This window comes from Symsagittifera roscoffensis, chromosome 2 (genome assembly GCF_963678635.1).
Source record: "Symsagittifera roscoffensis chromosome 2, txSymRosc1.1, whole genome shotgun sequence".
NCBI classification, from domain to species: Eukaryota; Metazoa; Xenacoelomorpha; order Acoela; family Convolutidae; genus Symsagittifera; species Symsagittifera roscoffensis.
This window is the reverse complement of record NC_087063.1, coordinates 19,342,669-19,363,137: the sequence shown is the minus strand read 5'-3', so window position 1 is coordinate 19,363,137 and position 20,469 is coordinate 19,342,669. Positions and strand designations below refer to the sequence as shown.

The window sequence follows — 20,469 nt, the reverse complement described above, 5'->3', positions numbered from 1 at the left end:
GTAAGAATATTATGTTGGAATCCTTCTAATGATACTTGCGCATTCACGAAAGTACGTATCTTGTCCTACCTCGGTTCCTGTATGCGTAGCATCGCGGAGGATTATTTCGTCATCAAAACGGATTTAGTTCTCGAGAAAAAGTGGGGAAAGAGCTTGTATAAATAAAACTCAATTGTGAATCTGACTAGCTTACCTGCAGATCTCGATAGGCGGATCTAACATTTTCTCCAGGTGGGGGGGGGGGGGTTGATTTTCAAAAAAATTTCTAAAATTTTGACAACCTTTTTTTTCAGGTCGACCAAATTGATTTTCCGATCTCTCCTAAAGCACTAAAAAAACGCTGTTTTGGCCAAATATTCTGCGCCGAATATTGTGTTGTTTTTTTGGCGCGCGCTCCCCCTCAAAGTTAGTATATGTTAGAAAATTTTAGGGTCGGTCGGTCAAAAATGGATTATTTAAAAAGTATCAAAGGGGGGACCCTTTGGGTCGTCAAGGGGTCGAATCCCTGAAAAAAAGGGGCGTCCCCCCCCTAAATCCGCCCCTGTCGATAGTAATTTGCGGAGCCTTTTTCCAAAAATTTAATTTGGTGGTTTTGTAATTGTGATACTGTGATTGTTTTAGTAAACTACTGGCGAAACAGAAGCTGCCTGGTGTGTTCGTGGTACCCAGTGGTCGCACCCCTCTCTGTGAGTAGAGTGCAATAAACATACTTGCTATTATGTGCATCCACACATGTTTTCAGTACTCTAGAGCAAAGATAGAATATCATCTGCATAAATGAGAGCTCAAATGATATTTTAAGTTAAGTTATGGGCGGGCAAATCGACTTTTTTCAAGTAATTCTATAAAATTTTGTTGTCTAAGAAACAGACAAATTCTGGGACAATCGGAAGATCCAAGTCTGCCCCTTGATACGAGCAGTATAGTATTGCATTTAAAGTAGTACCGATGCAATTTTAATTGAGCCAAAAATCAATTTTGCCTAAACAAAATATGTCCTCTAAATCTACTACCTAACTATTCCGATATACCATTACACGTAGTTAGCTTTTTATGGTAGATCGTGATTAGTAAGAAGAGTGTTTAGGCTGGAACGGGGTCATCTTTGTGCGCCAGGGACTGTACCAGGGCGGGGTGTTCAAACTAGCAATCTTCATACCTCACGACTTCCCTGACAGCTCTTGTCCAGTAGGTTTCATATCAGGCCGTCATGAACTATCTGATAATTGTTTATCAGCTTTACCTATATATAGGTGTTGATAAAAGGATTAATATGCGTTTTTTTGACGGTAGATGATGTCGGTATGATTTCAAGGGCTCTCAATTTTGGCCAAAGATTTAGTTTTTTTTAGCGTAAGGTTTCTGTGCTCTTTTTTCGCGCGAGTACTGGTTCCTTTAAAATCGAGTCCGTTAAACTAAAAATGTCGCCGATAACATAAACTAAAGTGGTGACCACATTAACAAACATCAAACAGGAGACTTAATGAAATAATATGGGAGCCAGAATTCAGCACGAGCTACGGTGCTGTTTTAAATTATCCGAACAAAATTGGAAACGTTGAACTCCCTTTTCTCAATTTGGGCTGAAATTAGACAATAAGTGATGAGCACTCAAGTAATGTGTATTTTACCAGAAGTAATGTGGTTTAATTTATTTTGCGAAATAAATTGAACCACATAACAAAAAACTACGCCAGAACTACTTGGTCAAAAATAAATTACGCCAAAAATGAATAAAAAACTAGGCCAAAACTACCTGGTCAGTTCATGAACAAATTATATGAAAGTGAGCTTCTTTTATAAAGTATTACTTTCTTTAAAAATAATTTTCGACGTTTTGCACAAATTTTGGTCTCTTTTCCAGTTCCCCCCTCGTAAAATAACAAAATTAAGCGGTTCAAAAAATGCTCACACGGCATTTTGCATGTAAAAATTGTTGTGAAAATCTGTTCACGCTGACACGTTTTGATTCAGTTTATAACATGAAAAGTAAGTTTAAATAGACTTTCAACTATTGAATTTCAGAAAAATTAGAAAGGGGGGCTGGGAAAGAGCCAAATTTTGGAGATTTACCATAATCATCTTTCAGGTAATTTTTGATTGACTAAATGAAGCCAAAATTAACCCCTTTTAGGGTAAAAGTTTGAGTCCGAATTTCGCAACATAAATTGCGCCATGTTAATTCTGGTAAAAAATCTAATCAAATTTAGTTTTCATCACTTTTTGCTTATCACTTATTGAATGTATTGTGTTGTTGTAGAAGTTGGTTTTCGACCCTCCCGTCTACCACCCCCTGGTGAATCCTGACACTGGAGAGCTGGATGTGCATCGTGCATTCTCCAAGTGGAGGTAAATGGGTCATTCACTTTCTTTTCAAAATTCGATGAACGTAGTTCCGACTCTTAAATAGGTCCCGATGGTTTTTTTTTCATTTTTTGCAGGAAAAGTATTTAATCATGCTCAAATTTACTTTTTCGCGATTTGACTTGATTTTTTACGCTCATTTCATTTGCTTTGTTTAAAGGAAGGAAAAGTCCACTATTGAACACAACTGTTAAGGTCACGAGAAAGGTGATCGATTTCTATGTTCGAAAATGGAATTTAATTATCAGATTTCGCATCGGAAAAAATTTTTACCTTTTGATCCAGTTTTCTCAAATTGGGTTAATTTTATCAAAAAGTGTCAATCATAAACTGTTGTAGCAATTCAAAGAGCATTTAGAGGCATCTAATTTTTCTTTGAAATTCAAAAGTTGAAATAAAAAAAAACAAGTCAGTTTTTTTTCTGTTTACTTGCGTTCCTGGACTCTTTCCGAATTTTCTATTGGTTATAATTCGGTTTAGATTTTTCTGTCTCCTTTTCTAGTCACTCGCTTGAGTTGCATCGTCTCCTTTTCTAGTCGCTCGCTTGAGTTGTATCGGAATTGATGCGGAGCTCCGCTTTGCCGCTGTGTCATTTTGAATACGATCCAAGGCCATAAAGGCTTTCTGAACCGCATCAACGCCGTGAAGCCAACAGATTGCTAGGAATAATTGGAGCAAAAACTTTTTATTTACTTTGTGATGATACTCATTACCAACACTTCTGAATTTGTTACTTTCGCAAAGCAAACGTCTTGTTTCTTGTCGAATTTTCCATGAAACATGTTTTCTTGCATTCTGTGCGAAACACGTCCAGTTGTCGATATTTGCAAATGCTGTTATATGTTCAAAATAGATTGTTCATATGGTTATATTGTTTATATTATGTGCTTTAAAATTTTGTGACTGAAACATATAAGAAAAAAAGTATTTTCGTTTTCATAGTTTTCGTTTCAGTTTTCTTTTGGCTCGTTTTTTTGTTAAATAATTGCCAACAGCGTGGTGTTTACAAAATAGACTGCTCGGTTCATTTTTAAGTTTTTGAATGAAACCTCATTGGAAAAATGTAGTTTTGCTTCGTTTCAATTTTTTCGGCTTTGTTACCAAATTGCTTTTCTGGAGTTGCCACCTATCATCTTATATAGCTCTATATTTTTTAGCTTATTATCGCACGTTCACAAGTTTTTGTTCCGACTTTCATAGAAAAAATGGAAAATTTGTGCTCGTCATGGTATTTTTTTCACACCAATTTTGACTTCAACTAAATTTTTTGAAAATATCTGATTTCTCGAAGTTTACTTACAATGTAGTCGCTTTTAGCTGATTTACTTCTGCTGTTTGTAATTTTACAAACCTTGGCTTTGTGTATATATATATATATATATTTTTTCGCTTTAAAACTTTTTTCTGCCTAAATGATTTCGGCCTTTATTTTATCTGATTGGTGGCTTTATCTTGTGTCGTTTGCTTACCTAAGACTTTGTTTGTGTGAGTGTGTGGGTAGTTGGAGGGGGAGGAGGCTTCAAAAATTGTTTATGTTTTTTTTGTTGAAGCGGTTTCTGCTCAACAAAATTTACCGCTTTTTTTATTATTTTTTCTCCCCGGTCCAACTCAATGCAGGACCAACCGTGGGGAGGGGGACATCATCCATTTCGACGCAGCCTGTCCCACCGTGAGGAGGCGGTTGACACTGGGACCCCTCCAAGCATGATCGAAGTGGGATTCGAACTCACGACCCTCGTAATGAGAGACGCTTGCCTTACCCCACTCGGCCACGGCTGCTCCACTCGTCCACGGCTTTTTTTTTACCACTTGGCTTCCGATGCTACTTTCACATTCTTCTGTCTAGATATGTTTTATTTTTCATAACTAAATTAAAAAAACTAGCTTTATTTTTTGATACATCCAGTTTTTCGGCAGTTCCGAATGTATTCGATTTTTTCCCGATCGTATTGCAAATCGTGCAAAGCTCCGCTTCGCCGCTGTGTTCAACTTTTTGTTGGCTGTCTTCTAAATTCCAAAAAAAACATTATGTGGATGCTGTGAAACTTATATTTCCTATTTATATTTCAGCCCGATTATACGTAATGGCTGATATTTTCATTTTTAATGATTTTTAGTCGACGTTTTTTTAACAAATTTTCACTTTTTTCAAGAGTTTACAAAAATTCCTTGTGTCTATTGGAAATTATTTTTAAAAATTTACGACTTTTTAGCAGTTTTATTCAAGTCATCGACGTGGGCATGTTTTTTTTGTTCGGTAAGTTATGTGAAGATCCGGTTCGCCTTTGATAATTGTGCGTCATAAAAAAACTGTTATTAAACTATTGTTGTGGTGTTGTAGGAGGAACGTGAACCACATCTGGCAGGTGTTGATGTATGCTCGAAGGGTGTTCCACAAGGTGGAGACGGACAGCCCACTCAACCCACACGCCGCCAAACTGTAAGGCGGTCCTGTCATAATCTAAACAAAACAACAACAACTTCATCAATGTAATCAATTCATTCGAATACCTTGTAAACGAGTAAAGATAGACGAATGAATTGTTAACGTCATTGTGAATATTTAAAAGATTGGTCTAGCCGAATGATCCTATAGAAATGACTTGGTGTTTTGTCAATAATTATCTAGCATTCGGAAGTCATTGTTTCATGTTTTTACTTGCAATTAAATTATTCCCTAAGCAACTTTGGTACCGTTACATAATTTCTGGTCATATTAACTTAAGTGGACGACTGCCTGAGAGAATGCTTAAACGTGTAAGAGATACATAAGGCTGTAAGAAAGCAATGCCTCCTTGTTACGCCCTCATTTTTCTTTGTTTTGTGGTGGTTTGTTTGACGTCTCATTAGGCTTGCTGTTACAAATTCAATAAAATTAGTTTTATAAATTACCTTATCCCACCCAAAAATGATCATCTTTGACAAATTTATTGAGAGAAAAACTGTAAGCCTTTTGTTTTCGATGTGCAAATTCCATGAGATGTGCTTTTTTTATAGGGCGATGTTTTGTTTCTTATGAAGTGTCAATGATTGTTGTGAAGTCACTTATAAAGGTTGAGTTTATTTTAGTTTTTTTTCAGGAAGTCCTAAAAATTGTGGCGGAATATTTATGCTTGGGATGTTTTTTTCTTGTTTCAAAATTTCAAATGTGTAATTTGGGATATCTGTCAAATTATTTATACCATCTGAAAGATATCTTTTTCTTAGCTCAAATGAAAAAGAAAATTTTTGCTGTGATCTTTTTTAGTCAAGTTATCCTGGTTTAAAAATTACTTATTTGGACTAATTAACGCTCAATATTTTGTGTTCTTATAACACGCCTAAGCAGCAGATTGAGGCCATCAATACAATGATTTGAGGCCATCAATACAATTCGATACGCTTAACACGTTCTTTTGTATTTCAAATAGCTAGTGGGAAATAAAAATAAGACAAAATCAAGAAAAAAATTAAATCGAACTTTTTTCGATTAATTTTTCAATTTTTTTGAGCAATTTTTTTTTCTGCAAGTTTAAGGGGCAGTCGAAACATCCAAGGCTTAGCCTTGATATATGAGAAGTCTTGATCCGACTAAGAAAAGATGTTATATTTGTGCTTGGCGTGGTTTTTTATTTAGACAAATTGTTACTTTTTAACTAGACTCCTTTTTTTGAATATTTTTTACCATCTGAAAGTTATTGCCGTCCCGACCTTGAGTATAAGAAGGTATTTAATGTGTAATTTTTTTTACACCAGCGCGCTTTTGCGTAGTGTAATAGTCCGACTATTCTTTTTGTCCAACCTTAGTCGCAAATATTGGTGACATTTTTGGTGGCACCTTTGCGGCTTTTTGATAGAATGTGCTTGACATTCGATTAGTATTAAGTTAACACATTTGATGCTTTTTTAATTCGTCAAATGAACCGAAAAATGCTTTTCGTTTCAAACAACAGTACAATAATAAACTTGATTTCAGTTCCAACTCAATGTATCTCGCGTTTTTTTTAAATGCGTAATTTATACATCATTTGGCTTGATGCTTTTCAATTTTTCTCACGCAGAGTAGTGTGGAGGCCTTCAGTTTTTTTTATTCCAAATTATCACATGCAAAATTGTGTCTATTTGTATCTGGTGCCACTTTTGCTGCATGGCATTGGCCTTTTTTTAGCATATGTAGCTGCTATACTTGTGACTAGTGTTTGCCGATTGTTCAGCGTGTGTGACCGAGAGGGCACGGCATAAGAATCCAAATATCGAGGTCGCATGTTGGAGTCCGATAGGTAGCAAAGTTTTTCTAATTCAAGGCTTATTGCTACTTTTTATTGCACTTTATAAAGCTGTTTTTTTTTGTCATGTTCTCGCTAGTGTTTGTAAAGCGCAGCTTCGCCTCTGTATTTGTCAACTCAGATAGGTTTACAGTTTGCCAATAGCCATATAGCTTGCCTTAAATAAAACTGAAAACGAATAAAATTGATCTCAATCAATCGCCTCTCACGCGTTTACAAAACGAAATATTTGGATACATTGTGGCATTTAACACGCGATATATGTCGTTTTGTAAACGCGTGAGCGGCGATTTATTGAGATCAATTTCATTCGGTTTCAGTTTTATTTGAGGTAAGCTAAATGGAACTATATTTAGATTTCGATTTCTAGACGCTTTTTACATCATTTTGCGCTTTACATAGCGTGTGAGGGGTAATGTTTTCAAAAAAAATCTGAAGAAAAGTTTTTTTTGAATTTTTATCAGATATTAAATTTTTTTAAAAAGATGACATATTCCTTGGATTTGAAGGGGTAGTCGGAAAAAGTGACGAAACATTTGTGCTCGGGCGGTTTCAAATGATACATAAAATAGCATTTGGGTGAGATTTCCAAAAACAGGTCGCATTTTTTTTAATATTCCATTTTTTTGCAAGTTTGGAAAATGTTTTTTTTTTCAATCGAACGAATACTACTCCATATACTTTGAATGCTGTCGGAACACTCATGGCGTCGCGCACATACAAGTAGTCTAGTTTTTTAAAATCATTTGCAGATTTCGAAAAGTTGTTTTTTTTTTAGATTTCCCAGCGGAACCAACAATTCATCTGTTGATTTTTTTCTCAATTTGGGTAAGTTTTATCAAAAAAACTTCAACCAATTTTTTTTTTGAATTTCGAAGAGCTTTTTAATGCCATTAAATTTTTTATTTGAAATTCGTCAATCATTTTTTTTTGGTTTCCTCGAACTCATTGACACTTTTTGAAAAGTCTGCTGGCTATATCTTTAATTTTTTGACTGATCTTTGATTCTTCGCCGTTTCAGGATCAATGTATTCTTAGCGGGTCACATCATGACTTTTAAATAACAATTTAAAAAAGTCCATAATTATTTGAGGCGTAAAGTGGGTTTTTGTTATGTATAGCTACACGACAGATGTGGACCAGTTCAAGGCCAAAGTGGAGGAGTGCATAGAGGGCTGTTTGGAGAGGGCAGTGGTGCAGCCGCACAATCCGGACCAGACTAGCAGTGGTCTTAGTTCGTCTTCCTCGGACGACCCAATGGCCATCTGCTTCTCACACATGGACCCCATGCAGCTGAAACAGGCCAAGGACGCCATGGCCAGCTTCAGAGTAAGAAACGCCCCATTTTTTAAATACCCCCACCCCTTCATCAAGTTCACATATTTGTTCTTCATAGCCAACCACTAGTGAAATCACTGCTTACATTATGAAAAGATCCAAAGTCGCTCAATGCCCTCTTCTGACGTTTTATAACAATACAATTTAACACATTGCTTACTAATTGGCTCTTTGCTATGTTTCTATCTATCTGAGTGTTTTACCCGAAAGCAAGTCTTCTTAATTCAATGCAAGCGCTGAACAAAATTATGCTGGTAATTTTTGATCAAAAATACACTGAAATAAAAAAGGTTTAAATGATCAAAGAAATTTATTTCATATGTCAGCTCTCTGCCATATCAACGTCATTTCCACTTTTTTTTGCTTTGTTGACGTTGTTTTGATTCGTTGACGTTTTTTTTTGCTTTGCTGAGGTTTGCTTACGTACTTTTGCCAATAACATTACACAGTCAGAGAAAACTTGTTCCGGTGATTTTTTGCTTTTATAGTTCATCAATATTCAAACGCTGTGATTAAATTGGCTGTGATTTCTGTTGAGAAAGTACGGGGTCAAAACAGTCAACGAAAATTTATTGGGATTCAAGTTTCCCAAAAGCACTGTACGTCTGAAAAAAAAACTAAGATATGGTACAGCTAAAAATAGAAATGAGCACTTAACTACTCTGCTCGCATGCAATTTAGTAAGCAGCCGAGTTTGCCGAAGTATCATCTCTCATAAATCTAGTTAACTCGAAGACAGTTTCTAAGCAATTTACTTTTAAAGACAGCTAAGGTTTTTCAAAACTGAAAACAGTTTCATTAATTTTGTCAGTATATTTCAAAAATATGCTGCATTATTATTTTTAGCCAATCAGAATTAAGCGACTAAATTTTTCTGCTTTCTGATAAGTGTGAAATGAAGGCTGATTTGTTTTCCTTCTAATTGAGGCAGTCATGAAATAACTTAAATTAGTTGAACATTTGTAGCTCACTGGCCGGTTCGAGCGGACTCCTCTTGAAGTATGTAATCGAATGCTAAGTGAGCAGTCTGCTAGCCAAGACAGCATCGATAACACGATGTTATCATTGGATAGTTCAAATAGTCGAACGCGCCAGGCTAGCAGAAAGCGACAGCCGAGACGCTTGAGTCGCCGTGAACGAAGTGCCTCTCATAACAATGCCATCATTTTCTCTGTTGGACGAATTTAAAAGTCAATCAGCACTCAATTCGAAAACATAATTACATCACATTAGTTGTTGGGAAGTTCATGAAATTTAGCTGAGCTGGCTTAAGTGTTATGTTTTTGGAAACCATGTGCAACAAAGGAGAATCGAAGTAAACTTTATAATCCAAATACTGTTTTGTGAAGGTTGGCGAAATAAGGTCTAGATGGTATTAGATATCATCATCATCATTGGATCTGACGAGTGATGTTATTTAGACCCTTTGTCACATGAATACTTATGTCTTATCCTTAAATTTAGACCAGTAGTATCCCCTAAATTATGGATTACGAGGAGAAAAAAATGCAGCAAGGATCAAAAACTATGCGGGTGTAGAAATTCGTGCAATTGGCAGACGGGTTTGTACATGGGCTCAATCTGAAACATGTACGTGTGAAAATCAATAACGATAGTTGTTTCTTGAGATTGGTTCAACCTTACCAAGCTCAAAAAAATAATAATAATATAAAACATGGCATGTAAATGGGTCTTAGGAACACACCATAAAGTTTACTATCATCACTTCCGAAAGTCAGAAATAGGCAGCAATTACTCGGAAAAATCATATTGTCTTGATAAAAATGAGTTATTACAAAATTTTTTGCTAAACAAAAAGCCAACGTATTTCACTAAAACGCCGTCAAGTTTCTTTCGACTGCGTATGCATAGAATTAACCGTCAATTTTGTTGACTTGTGATTTTGTTTCAAGTTCAGTGCATTTCTATTGTTAAAAGGAAGGCAAACTCTGCTATCGAACAGCAAAATTGTTAAGGCCACGAAACTTATTATTTCGAAAATAGAAATTAATCATCAGATTTCCCAGCGAAATAAAAGATTTACCCATTGATCCAGTTTTCTCAAATTGCGTTTATTTTAACAAAAAATGTCCATCATAAATTGTTCTACAAATTCAAAGAGCTTTAAGGCCATCTAATTTTTTTCGACATTCAAAAGTTGAAGATTTTTGAAAAAACAAGTTGTGTTTTTTAGTTTCCTTGCGTTCATTACTCTTTTCCAACTGTCAGTTGGCTATTTTAGGAACTCATATTGTTGCATTTGACAATCAAAAAGTGTTTGTGTTTTGAGGGCGAGTCATTTTCATAGATCTAATTTTTTCGTTTTTTTCGACTCAGCGGCTTTGATTTGTATCGCAAGTGGGGCGAAGCTCAGCTTGCCTCTGTGTTGTGTTATTAGTTTTATTATTAATATTATTATTGTTATTATTATGGTTAAATTAGCGATCAGCTTAGTTTAATGTAACGAACCTTTTTTTCTTGCCTGACTCTCAAATAAAAGTGTTCATTAAAAGTGTTCTCTTATTTGGAAATTTCGCTGTAGCAGTGGAAATTGCATATCATCTGTGTTCGGCTTTAAATATGGCTATTGTTTGGTGCTTATTAAGTGTCCGGGGCTGAGTGGTTAGTGTGTGCGACTCTCAATCTCTAGGTCGCAGTTTCGAATCACAGACGTATCCGAAAATTTACTAATTCAATTTTTTTTCTAGTTTTTCTTATTGATCTTTAACGAGCTGGATTTTTTTCGTGTTCTAGCTAGTTTACGACGGAAAGCTTTGCCTCTGTCATTATTATTCTGATTGTTTTTTATTATAAGTAGTATTATGATGATTATTTTTATTATGATTATTTTTTTCTAACCTAAGTCGCAAATATTCGTGCCACTTCCGGGGCATTTCGCGGCTTTTTGATAGCATGTGCTTTGCATTCGAATAGTTATAAATTAACACAGTTGATACATTTTAAATTCATCAAATGAACCGAGAAAAGCTATTTGTTTCAAACAACATATCAATAATAAAAACTCGGTTTCAGAAATTTCCCTACCCAATACATCTAGCACTTTTTTGAAATGCATAATTTATGCATAATGTGGCTCTATGCTTTCCAATTTGTTTTATGCAAAATTAGTGTGGATGCATTCAGTTTGTTATATTCCAAATTAGTTCTTTTAAAACAGTGTATATTTGTATTTGGTGCACTTTTGCTGCATAGCACTGGCAAGTTTTTAGCATATATAGCTGCAGCTACTTTATCTGTGGCTAGTGTTTGCCGGTAGTTGAGCGTTCGTGGCCGAGAAGGCAGGGCGTGAGACTCCAATTCTCGAGCTCGCAGGTTCAAAGCCCATACGTAGCAAAGTTATACTGATTCGAGTCTTATTTCGATTTCTTCTGATTGCACTTAATAAAGCTGCTTTTTGTCGTGTTCCGCTAGTGTTTGCGAAGTGCAGCTTCGCCTCTGTCAAAAATTGGTACCAATGGACAAACCGGTTGCTATTCTATGTGCCTGCTTATTTTGCTAGTCTCTTTTCTTTTTACCCCACGTTCTACAGCCTTCGAAAGTTTCGATTGGGGGATTTTTGACCTATTTGTTTTGCTTCTTTTCATTTTCTCAAACTTGAAATGCACAAATTGAGATGAAAGTTAAAATCAAAAGAAAAAATCATGGGAAGCCCGTTTTTTTTGGAAACTTTTTTTTCTTCAAAAACTAACCTTCTGACTTTGAGGTTGATATTTCATTCAAACTAACATGGTGCTTAGATTTTCCCTGCGTAATCTGTTTCGCAATATTTTTTGTAGAAAAGCCGATATGGACTTCGGGAAATCCATTTTTTGAAATTTTAACCTTTTTTAAAAAATTTCATCACTTTTCTCGAAAACTACTAGCTAAATCTGATTTTATGGGTTCCATCTGAAAATCAGGCCGTGGAAATCTTGCCTGCATAAAAAGTTTTCCCCATGCTTTAGCAGAGAAAAGTTTATGGTTATAGGAAAAGTCAATTTTTTTATTTTTGCTCGTTTTTTGGAATCTTTTTCACTTTTTCGAAAACTCCCAGCCAATTCTGAGTTAAAGAATTCAATTGAAAGAGCTAGTTGTAGTTGTCTCAATTAAATAAACAGCCTATCTCCTATTTCAGCGGAGAAAATACTAGAGTTTTGCGTAAAGTCCTTTTTTTGAAATTTTGAAAATTGTGCATTTCCGTACCAGTACAATATATGACTCAAAATATTAAAAAAGGTCCATTCAGCATTAGCTGGGCCACTTCCAAGTGACCGTGGCGCAGATGCGAGGAGTTGAGTGACACTCCTAGTCTTCACGTCGGAGATTCTAATCCGAAACATTGGAATATTTACATTTTTTTTGACCGAATTTTCGCTTTTTCGTGGAGCAGATATGAGAACGTGATACTCCTAATCTCAAAATTGATATTCAAATTTTTTCTCAAGGTGTGTTTTAATCTTTTCCTGTTTCCTTATTTTACTTTGTTTTGCCTGTTTAAAACCTTTTTGCATTTTCCTCGTTTGTGTTTGCGAAACGCAGCTTAGCCTGTGCTATTATCATTTTTTTTCGATGGACACAAATTTTTTTGGCCTTTTCACATTACATCCTTCCCCCAGCCTCGTAACTAAATTATAGCAAACTGGTTTTCTCTATTACTTGGGGGCCATTTATACGTAAAATTTTAGCTGGGGTGACTTTGTCATTAGTTTTAGTTTAACTTAAACGTTTATTCAGTAAATACATGATCAATTCACTTGATACCTCTTTATAGTAATCGATTTGATAGCTCAACAAGACTGCTTGATTTCCAGGGCAATTTCCCGACTGTTGCGACTGCCTTTTTATTGGTCTCCAATTGTTTGGCAATGAAAATATAAAATTCGGAATGCTAATTACACTATCGTCAGCTTAGTTTTTAAATACGAAAATTCTTTTTTTTCTAAGCTAACTTGCAAATAAAAGTGTTAAATAAAAATGTTCACTTGTTTGGAAATTCACTGTAGCCTGGGAAATTGCATGTCATCTGTTCTCTGCTTTTTTTGTAGCTAGTGTTTGGTGCCGATTAAGTGTCCGTGGCTGAGTGGTTAGTGTTTGAGACTCTTAATCTCTATGTCGCAGGTTCGAAGCTTAAACGTAGTCGAATTTTTTAAACCAATTCGAGGCTTATTTCTAAGGTTTTTAATTGCACTTCATAAAGCTGCTTTTTGTCGTGTTCCCGCGAGTGTTTGCGATGCACAGCTTCGCCTCTGTGTTACCCTTGCGATAAGCAAGGGTATTGCAATCGGGTGCTAGATTTTTTTCAGTAAATAACTTTGTTCACAGAATGTTCAAATGGTAATCAATATCAACTGTTCAATATCCACTGATGTGGTAATATCATGTTCAGTTCTATATTGGTAGCATGTATCGTTCGAGAGCAAATTATGAGTCCTTAAAAAGAAAATTTTTCGGTGCCAAGATTTTCTGTTGATTTTTGGCGCTGGAGGTCGTTCGGCCTTAATTCTGTCAGCTTCTTTTCCCAATTTTTTTTTATAAAAATTGGTTGGTATTATATGATAATTATGTACCCCGAAAAATTTATTTAAAGAAAAATTAAGGCAACCTCAGAACCTCCTCAATCTATTATATATTTAATTGTGGGATTCACTATCTCGCCATGTTTAAGCGTTTTCAACGTATTATTTTTGCATGTTTCAGCTATATCGTATATTGCAATGGTTTAGAATTTTTTTTTCGATTTTCCAATTTGATTTTAGTGGTTATTTTACCGAGTTTAAATTAAGCAGCCCAATATCGAATTAGGGGTTGCGAATTTGGCCTCCAATTTTGAATGCCCGAATCATTTTAGTTAACGAGATAGGACGATTTTTGAGATTTTTTCAAAAATTTTCAGAAATTTCAAATGACAAAATAATTTACAAAATTTGAAGTTCCCAACCCTGTAGTCGGGTACTGTCAGAGTACTATCAAGGATTGCGAGTCTTGCCTCCAAATATGACTGCTCAAATCCTTGTAGTTTTCGAGAAATGACGTTTTTTTTTTTTTTCAATTATTTTTTTTGGGAAACTTGAATTCCTAACCCTATAGTAGGGTGCTCTCAGGGACTCTCAGTGGTTGAAAATCTGGCCTCCAAATTTCTGCAGAGGATTTTTGAGTTTTCAAAGCACCGGAGGTGCGTTAAACGCTAGTTAATTTGATTACGATGTTGACTTTTTTTCGACTTCCTAGTTTGTATTACAACTCTGGTCGAGTCCTTTTTTATGTTGTGGTTGTGAAACTCTTTTTTTATCATTTTATTTCTAGCAAGGTAATTGATTTTTGTTATTTTTTCACTTAGTTCTTAGTATAATTTTTGTGTATCTAGTTTTTCGTCAACAGCTGATAGTTTTCGTCATTAGCTGATTGTGTTTTTTTGCTTTCTAGCCTAAAATAATTGTGAAGATTTTCGTTTCATTTGATGTGTCAGAGATTTAGCAAATATAAAGTGCCATTAAATCAAAAATTCATGAGTTCGATAATTTCTTAATTAATTTGTTGAACATTTCCGTTAGAGTTTTTCGTTTTCAAATGTAATCTTGAGTTGATTTGCGCTATGTTTCTCAAATATTTAGTTTTTTGCTTGCATAGCCTAGAATTTTTAAAACCATATAGCAGTAGCATTTTTGATCTTATTTTTTTTATAGGAGCTTCTTCTGGGCACTTTCGTTCCCACGTTCCCAAGGAGAATATTCGTTGTTTTCAATTTGAGTATCGGTTTTTTAAATGAATTTTCTGTTTTGTACGCTAATTGTTTTGGCTATTTAAAGGATCTGAAATTGTGTTTATGATTTTTTTTTATCATTGTGTGATTTACAAAAGGTTTCATCGCTTGTCTTCTGAGCAATTTAATGCAGTGCAGTCCATTTAGCTGGAGTAAAACTGTTGATTGTAGAAATTTATATATTTGCTGGTGATTAAAAAAAACTCGCGAAGATGATGAAAAAACTCGCGAAACAGAATTTCAATTTTTCCACATTTTTACGTTCAATTTTCTGCATCACAAGTGGTGCGAAGCTCGGCTTCGCCTCTCTGTATCAAGTATTTACTGGTTAATTTTGAATCGTATGACAAAAAATATGACCAATTAATTTGATCTGAATTCGGAACAATGTTCATTGCACGGCAATAATTGGGGTTACGCTTTTAGCATCATAGATATAGTCTTCAAAATATTAAACGAGCAGTTAACATAGTTTAACAGGATTTTCGGATCGTACGAGCACACCTGCTTGGGAACACAAAAATTCTGTGATTGATCCTCAATGTAAAGCTGTTTTTTAGATATCGTTCCCAAAAATCCACACGCATGTATTTATCTCATTTTTTTTAAGTATAGGCTGTTAAAGATGACTCCGTGTTTTTGCGTGGAAAACAAAAAAAACTACAACACACTCGAATACAACTAAAACACACCTGGTTTAAAAGCGATCAGGAACATCAGAGCTGCTTATTTTCCTGAGTGACGAGCAGGACCCTCCCCCCAATGGACTGAAAGTGCATACAGTTGTGTGCAGAACACTAGATTTTGATTGGATAAAAATTTCAAATGTTTTTTGTTTTCCACGAAAGGATACCTTTTTGAAGTGCAACGATTGTCTCAGTTTCATTGCTCTACAGAAATTTTTGATAACTTTGATTTTGAGGGTGCCTTAGCTGAAAGTGAAAATAATTTCAATTCGCCAATAACGATGCATGATTTAATTCTAACGATATTATGAAAGTTTAAAAAAAGGAAAAGTAGAATTCATTGACTTTAAGTTTTTTTTTGCCAGTTGCTTTTTTTCCGCTGATTTTAAAAGTTTTAGATTTTATTCTGCATACGACCGGTGTTTGTCTTTATACAAAAAATCATTACTTTAGTTCAGCCTATTATGAAGAGTAGAGTAACCCACACTCAGTAAAAAGAGAAAATAATCGATTATATGACAATTATAATCGTACATTTAGCGAAATTATAGTTAACTATAAGCGCCAATTTTAGATGTTTAAACGATTTCTAATCCATTATAATGATAGCATTTTTGATGAAATTTTAATAAATTATTACACCGAAGACTTTAGTCAAGGTGTTATGGTATCGTGTAACGGGTTTTTTTTTAATGTTGTCTGTTGTCAAGTGTCGACAAATAACGTCCACAGTTATCAATTATCATGTGGGCTGGACTATATCGCGCTATGTCACGTGATTGCGTATGTTTGTTTCTTTATTTGTTCATCTTTATTTATTTAATTATCTGTTCTTCTATTTATTTAATTATGTTTAGTTTGCTTATATTTATTTATAATTTATGTATGTACATATTTATTTTTGTTTATTTTTATCACGTGTTTTGTTTATTTATTTAATTATTCTTTCTTTCATTTAGTTTTGCTTTTATTATTTCTGCGTGTGTATTTATTTAATTTATTTATTTTCATTTATTTATATTATGGGTCTGTTTGTTTGGTTATTTGTTCATGTATGTTTTTTCATTTCTATTTAATTATTTGTACATTTCACTTTTGCCTTTATTTATTTATTTATTTATTTATTTATGTATTTATTTATGTATTTATTTATTTATTTATGTATTGATTTATTTTTTTATTGCTTATTTATTTATCAGGTGTGTTTTGTTTATTTGTTGATATTTATTTAATTATTCTTTCTTTCATTTAGTTTTGCTTTTATTATTTATGTATGTGTATTTATTTCATTTATTTATTTTCATTTATTCATATTATGGGTCTGTTTGTTTGGTTATTTGTTCATATATATTTTTTCATGTCTATTTAATTATTTGTACATTTCACTTTTGCTTTTATTTATTTATATATTTATTTATTTATGTATTCATTTATGTATTTATTTATTTATTTATGTATTGATTTATTTTTTTATTGCTTATTTATTTATCAGGTGTGTTTTGTTTATTTGTTGATATTTATTTCTATATTTATTTAATTATTCTTTCTTTCATTTAGTTTTGCTTTTATTATTTATGTATGTGTATTTATTTAATTCATTTACTTTCATTTATTTATATTATGGGTCTGTTTGTTTGGTTATTTGTTCATGAGATATATATTTTTTCATGTTAATTTAATTATTTGTACATTTCAGTTTTGCGTTTATTTATTTATTTATTTATGTATGTATTTATTTATTTATGTATTGATTTATTTTTTTATTGTTTATTTATTTATCAGGTGTGTTTTGTTTATTCGTTGATATTTATTGCTAAATTTATTTAATTATTTTCTTTCATTTAGTTTTGCTTTTATTTATTATTCATGTATGTATTTATTTATTCATTTATTTATTTATGTTTATTTATTTTTGGTTTGTTCGTTCATTTGTTGGTTTGTGCGTTCATTTATTTATTTATTTAGTTAGCGTCTTTGTTGTTTGATTGTGAAATTTGATGTTTTACTTCTTAGCTATGTAGTTAAAAGCAAAAAATGATTTTCAATTTATTGTTCTGTTTAGGATATTTTCAGAAAGATCTGTATATCACCAATTAGCGTACAACGATTTACAGGGAACGCTGCCAACGAGATTTGTCCACTTGCTTTTGGGTTGCAGCTACATCAAAAATAATTTTAAATTATTTATTTTAAAGATTTATCTATAGTTATTATCTGTCCGGTAATTAATTTTCAAATTTGCTTTTGTATTTCTCAAAAAAGAATTTGTTGGAGCGTGGACTCAATAACGTAAAGCAAAATGTTAAATTTTATGTTACTTCTATTTTCAGTCATGTAATGGAGCCATTTCGACCCACGGGCATTGCAAATGATGACAACAGTTGCTATCTCAATTCTGTTCTTCAGCTTTTGTTGTCAAGCGCTTGCATCAGAGATCGGCTCAGTAGACTTACTGAATTTGACCATGGTGGCGTGTTAATTTCAACTGTGAAAGAGATATTTCGTCAAATGCTGTCCACAGAAAACTTTTTCATCAATGCGTCTACTTCCAAAGTTAAAATTCTCCAGCATCTTGATTTGAATTACAGCTTCTCATATACCTATGGACATCAGCACGATGCTTCCGAGGTACTACTGTCAATTATCAATGCATTTAAATCTGAGGGCCAATGGAATTTCTTTGAAATATCGTATTCAGATAATTTCACGTGTTGTCTGTGTAATGTGTCATGGAGAAGACCTGAAACTACTTCTGCGTTAGTTTTAAGTCCTCCACGCAATGGTCAACTTCTGCAGGAGCTTGTGGTCAATCACTTCGCCAACCAAGCCATTAATGTAACATATCCAAATTCCACGTGTATCTCAGAAAGGGCAATAACAACTAAAGAACCAACCCATATTGCAAATACTGTTATTTTGCTGATTACGCGTTACATGTTTGTCGCTGGCAATCGCGTTTACTCTAGAGTACGATTTTTTGTTCTAGAACTGTTATTCTTCAATTATTAGTTGTTCAAGTTGTTTGGTTTTTGCTTCAGTTTCTATGCCTTCGGTGTATTGCGCGTAGCGCCTATGTTAATAAAATATAATTGATTATGATTTTTCCGAAAATTTCTTGTATTTTCTTATAATCTATTATAATCCCTTTGTCTATCAAAATATTATCTCACTAAAAAAATCAATTATAATGGATCATAATTTAGCTATTCTGCATGAAAACACAGTAAAAATCAAATTGAATTCAAGTTTAAGCTAAAAGCAGGGGCGGATCTCGGTTTTTCTCGAGGGGGCAGAATTTCAGAAAATTTTCGAAAATTTTGACATTTTTTTTAGATCGACCGAATTGATTTTCCGAGCTCTTGAAACACTAAAAAGACCCTGTTTTCGTCAAATTTTCTGCGCCGCATACACACGAAAAATTAATATTGGCGTAAAGTTTCATGGCACAGTTTTCATTTCAAGATTTAGGACAGCTTAGTATTGCTGACCGTATTTCAAGTTTAAGAAATGAAAAAGTTTTTCATTGATTTTCAATTGTTAGTTGGCTATGTTTGTTATAATACGAGGTCACGGTCAAAAACTTAATCTTCCTGATATTTAGGTCCTATGGCGAAGTAGGTGAAGCGTTTGATTCCAAGCATTTGTGCATCGTTTCAAAGAATTTTTTTCTCGGTAATTTATCTATTCGCTATCAGCTGTAGCAAGTTTTGTTGAACAGTTTTAAGGTTATATGAGAATATCCGCGTCGCTTTAATTTTACTTATCAGCGATGCGCGTTTTTCGTTTCTCACGGACGATGAGAGGATAGGGGATAAGTGACTGCTGCAATTTTTTTAAGAGTTTGTATACCGAATTTGAAATATTTATTTTTATTAAAAAAATTTTTTTCAAATATTTATGCTAAGGTGCATTCACGAAAATAGTTAATTATGCGCGAAGAACTTTTATTGTATATGGCATTGTATATATATTGGTCACTGATTTGTGGTGTTGTGATATTTCAGCGACGGAAGTACGACTACTACTCGCAGTACCACCAGCACAGCGGCTACTCGTGGGTTCAGCCAGGTTCATACCACTCTTTTTCACAGAGAGACTGAAGTGGTCAAGACAGAAAAGCAACCAAGGAAGTTTGGACCTCTTCAAAAAATTAAAAGCATCTACATCAGTCCAGATACTTTTCTATCGGATAGCCGAAATATACTAACTCTAGTGCAATAATTAAGTCTTATAAAAGCGTACAAAATTTAAAATGTTTCTGACTGTTTTTTTGGATCTGAAGATATATAATGTTTCAGTGTCAGTGATCGTTGTGTAAACTCTTATATAGGTCGCGATGAATTTTTTTTCGGTTTTTCATACAAAGACTTCGCGCTTTGACTTTTGATTTCTTCTTAAGTTGAGTTCATGTACTTTTTTAAAAGGAAGGCAAACTCCACTATCGAACAGCGAAACTGTAAAGATCACGAAATGGAATTCAATTATCCGACATTTCGCAGCGAAACAAAAAAATTTACCATTGATCCAGTTTTCTCAAAATGTGTTAATTTTATCATAAAACTGTCAATCATAAATTGATTAAAAATTCAAAGAACTTTACGGCCATCTTTTTTTTTGAAATTCGAAAGTTGAGATTTTCTCAAAAACAAGTCACTATTTTTTTCTGAGTAGTAGTTTTTTTTTTCTGGGTAGTTGCGTGCATTGACTTTTTTCCAACTGTCTGTTGGCTATGTTTTTCAGGAAGTCATAAAATTTTTGGTTCACGCTGAATTTGATTTTTGCCGTTTAATTGACTTCTTTAAGCATAAAACGAAGTGATTGTCACGTATACAGGTTGATTGTTTTTCCGGAAAAAGTTCAAAATCTGTTCACGCTCAAATAAGACTTTTTGCGGTTTGACGTTTGATTTCTTTTTAAGTTCAATTCATATCCTCAAAGGTAGGCAAACTTCAATATCGAAAAATCAAAGTGTAAAGGTCACCAAAAATAAGAATGACTTCTAGTACTGAAAGTAGATCCTTAATTTCTATCGGAATGAACAAATTCTAATTAATCC

At 33.8% G+C, this 20,469-nt stretch overlaps 1 protein-coding gene across 1 annotated transcript in view; it reads left to right on the top strand.

Moving 5' to 3' along the window:
* Positions 1 to 19,668, top strand: part of LOC134839193 (AKT-interacting protein-like) — a 29,943-nt gene extending 10,275 nt beyond the window's left edge. The window contains exons 2-7 of the mRNA XM_063854663.1: positions 622 to 686; positions 1,088 to 1,188; positions 2,261 to 2,349; positions 4,706 to 4,804; positions 7,751 to 7,958; positions 19,418 to 19,668. Coding sequence (XP_063710733.1) covers positions 622 to 686; positions 1,088 to 1,188; positions 2,261 to 2,349; positions 4,706 to 4,804; positions 7,751 to 7,958; positions 19,418 to 19,513 — 658 coding nt within the window. The 3' untranslated portion in view covers positions 19,514 to 19,668. The remainder of the gene's footprint in view (positions 1 to 621; positions 687 to 1,087; positions 1,189 to 2,260; positions 2,350 to 4,705; positions 4,805 to 7,750; positions 7,959 to 19,417) is intronic.
* The last annotated feature ends 801 nt before the right edge of the window (positions 19,669 to 20,469 follow it).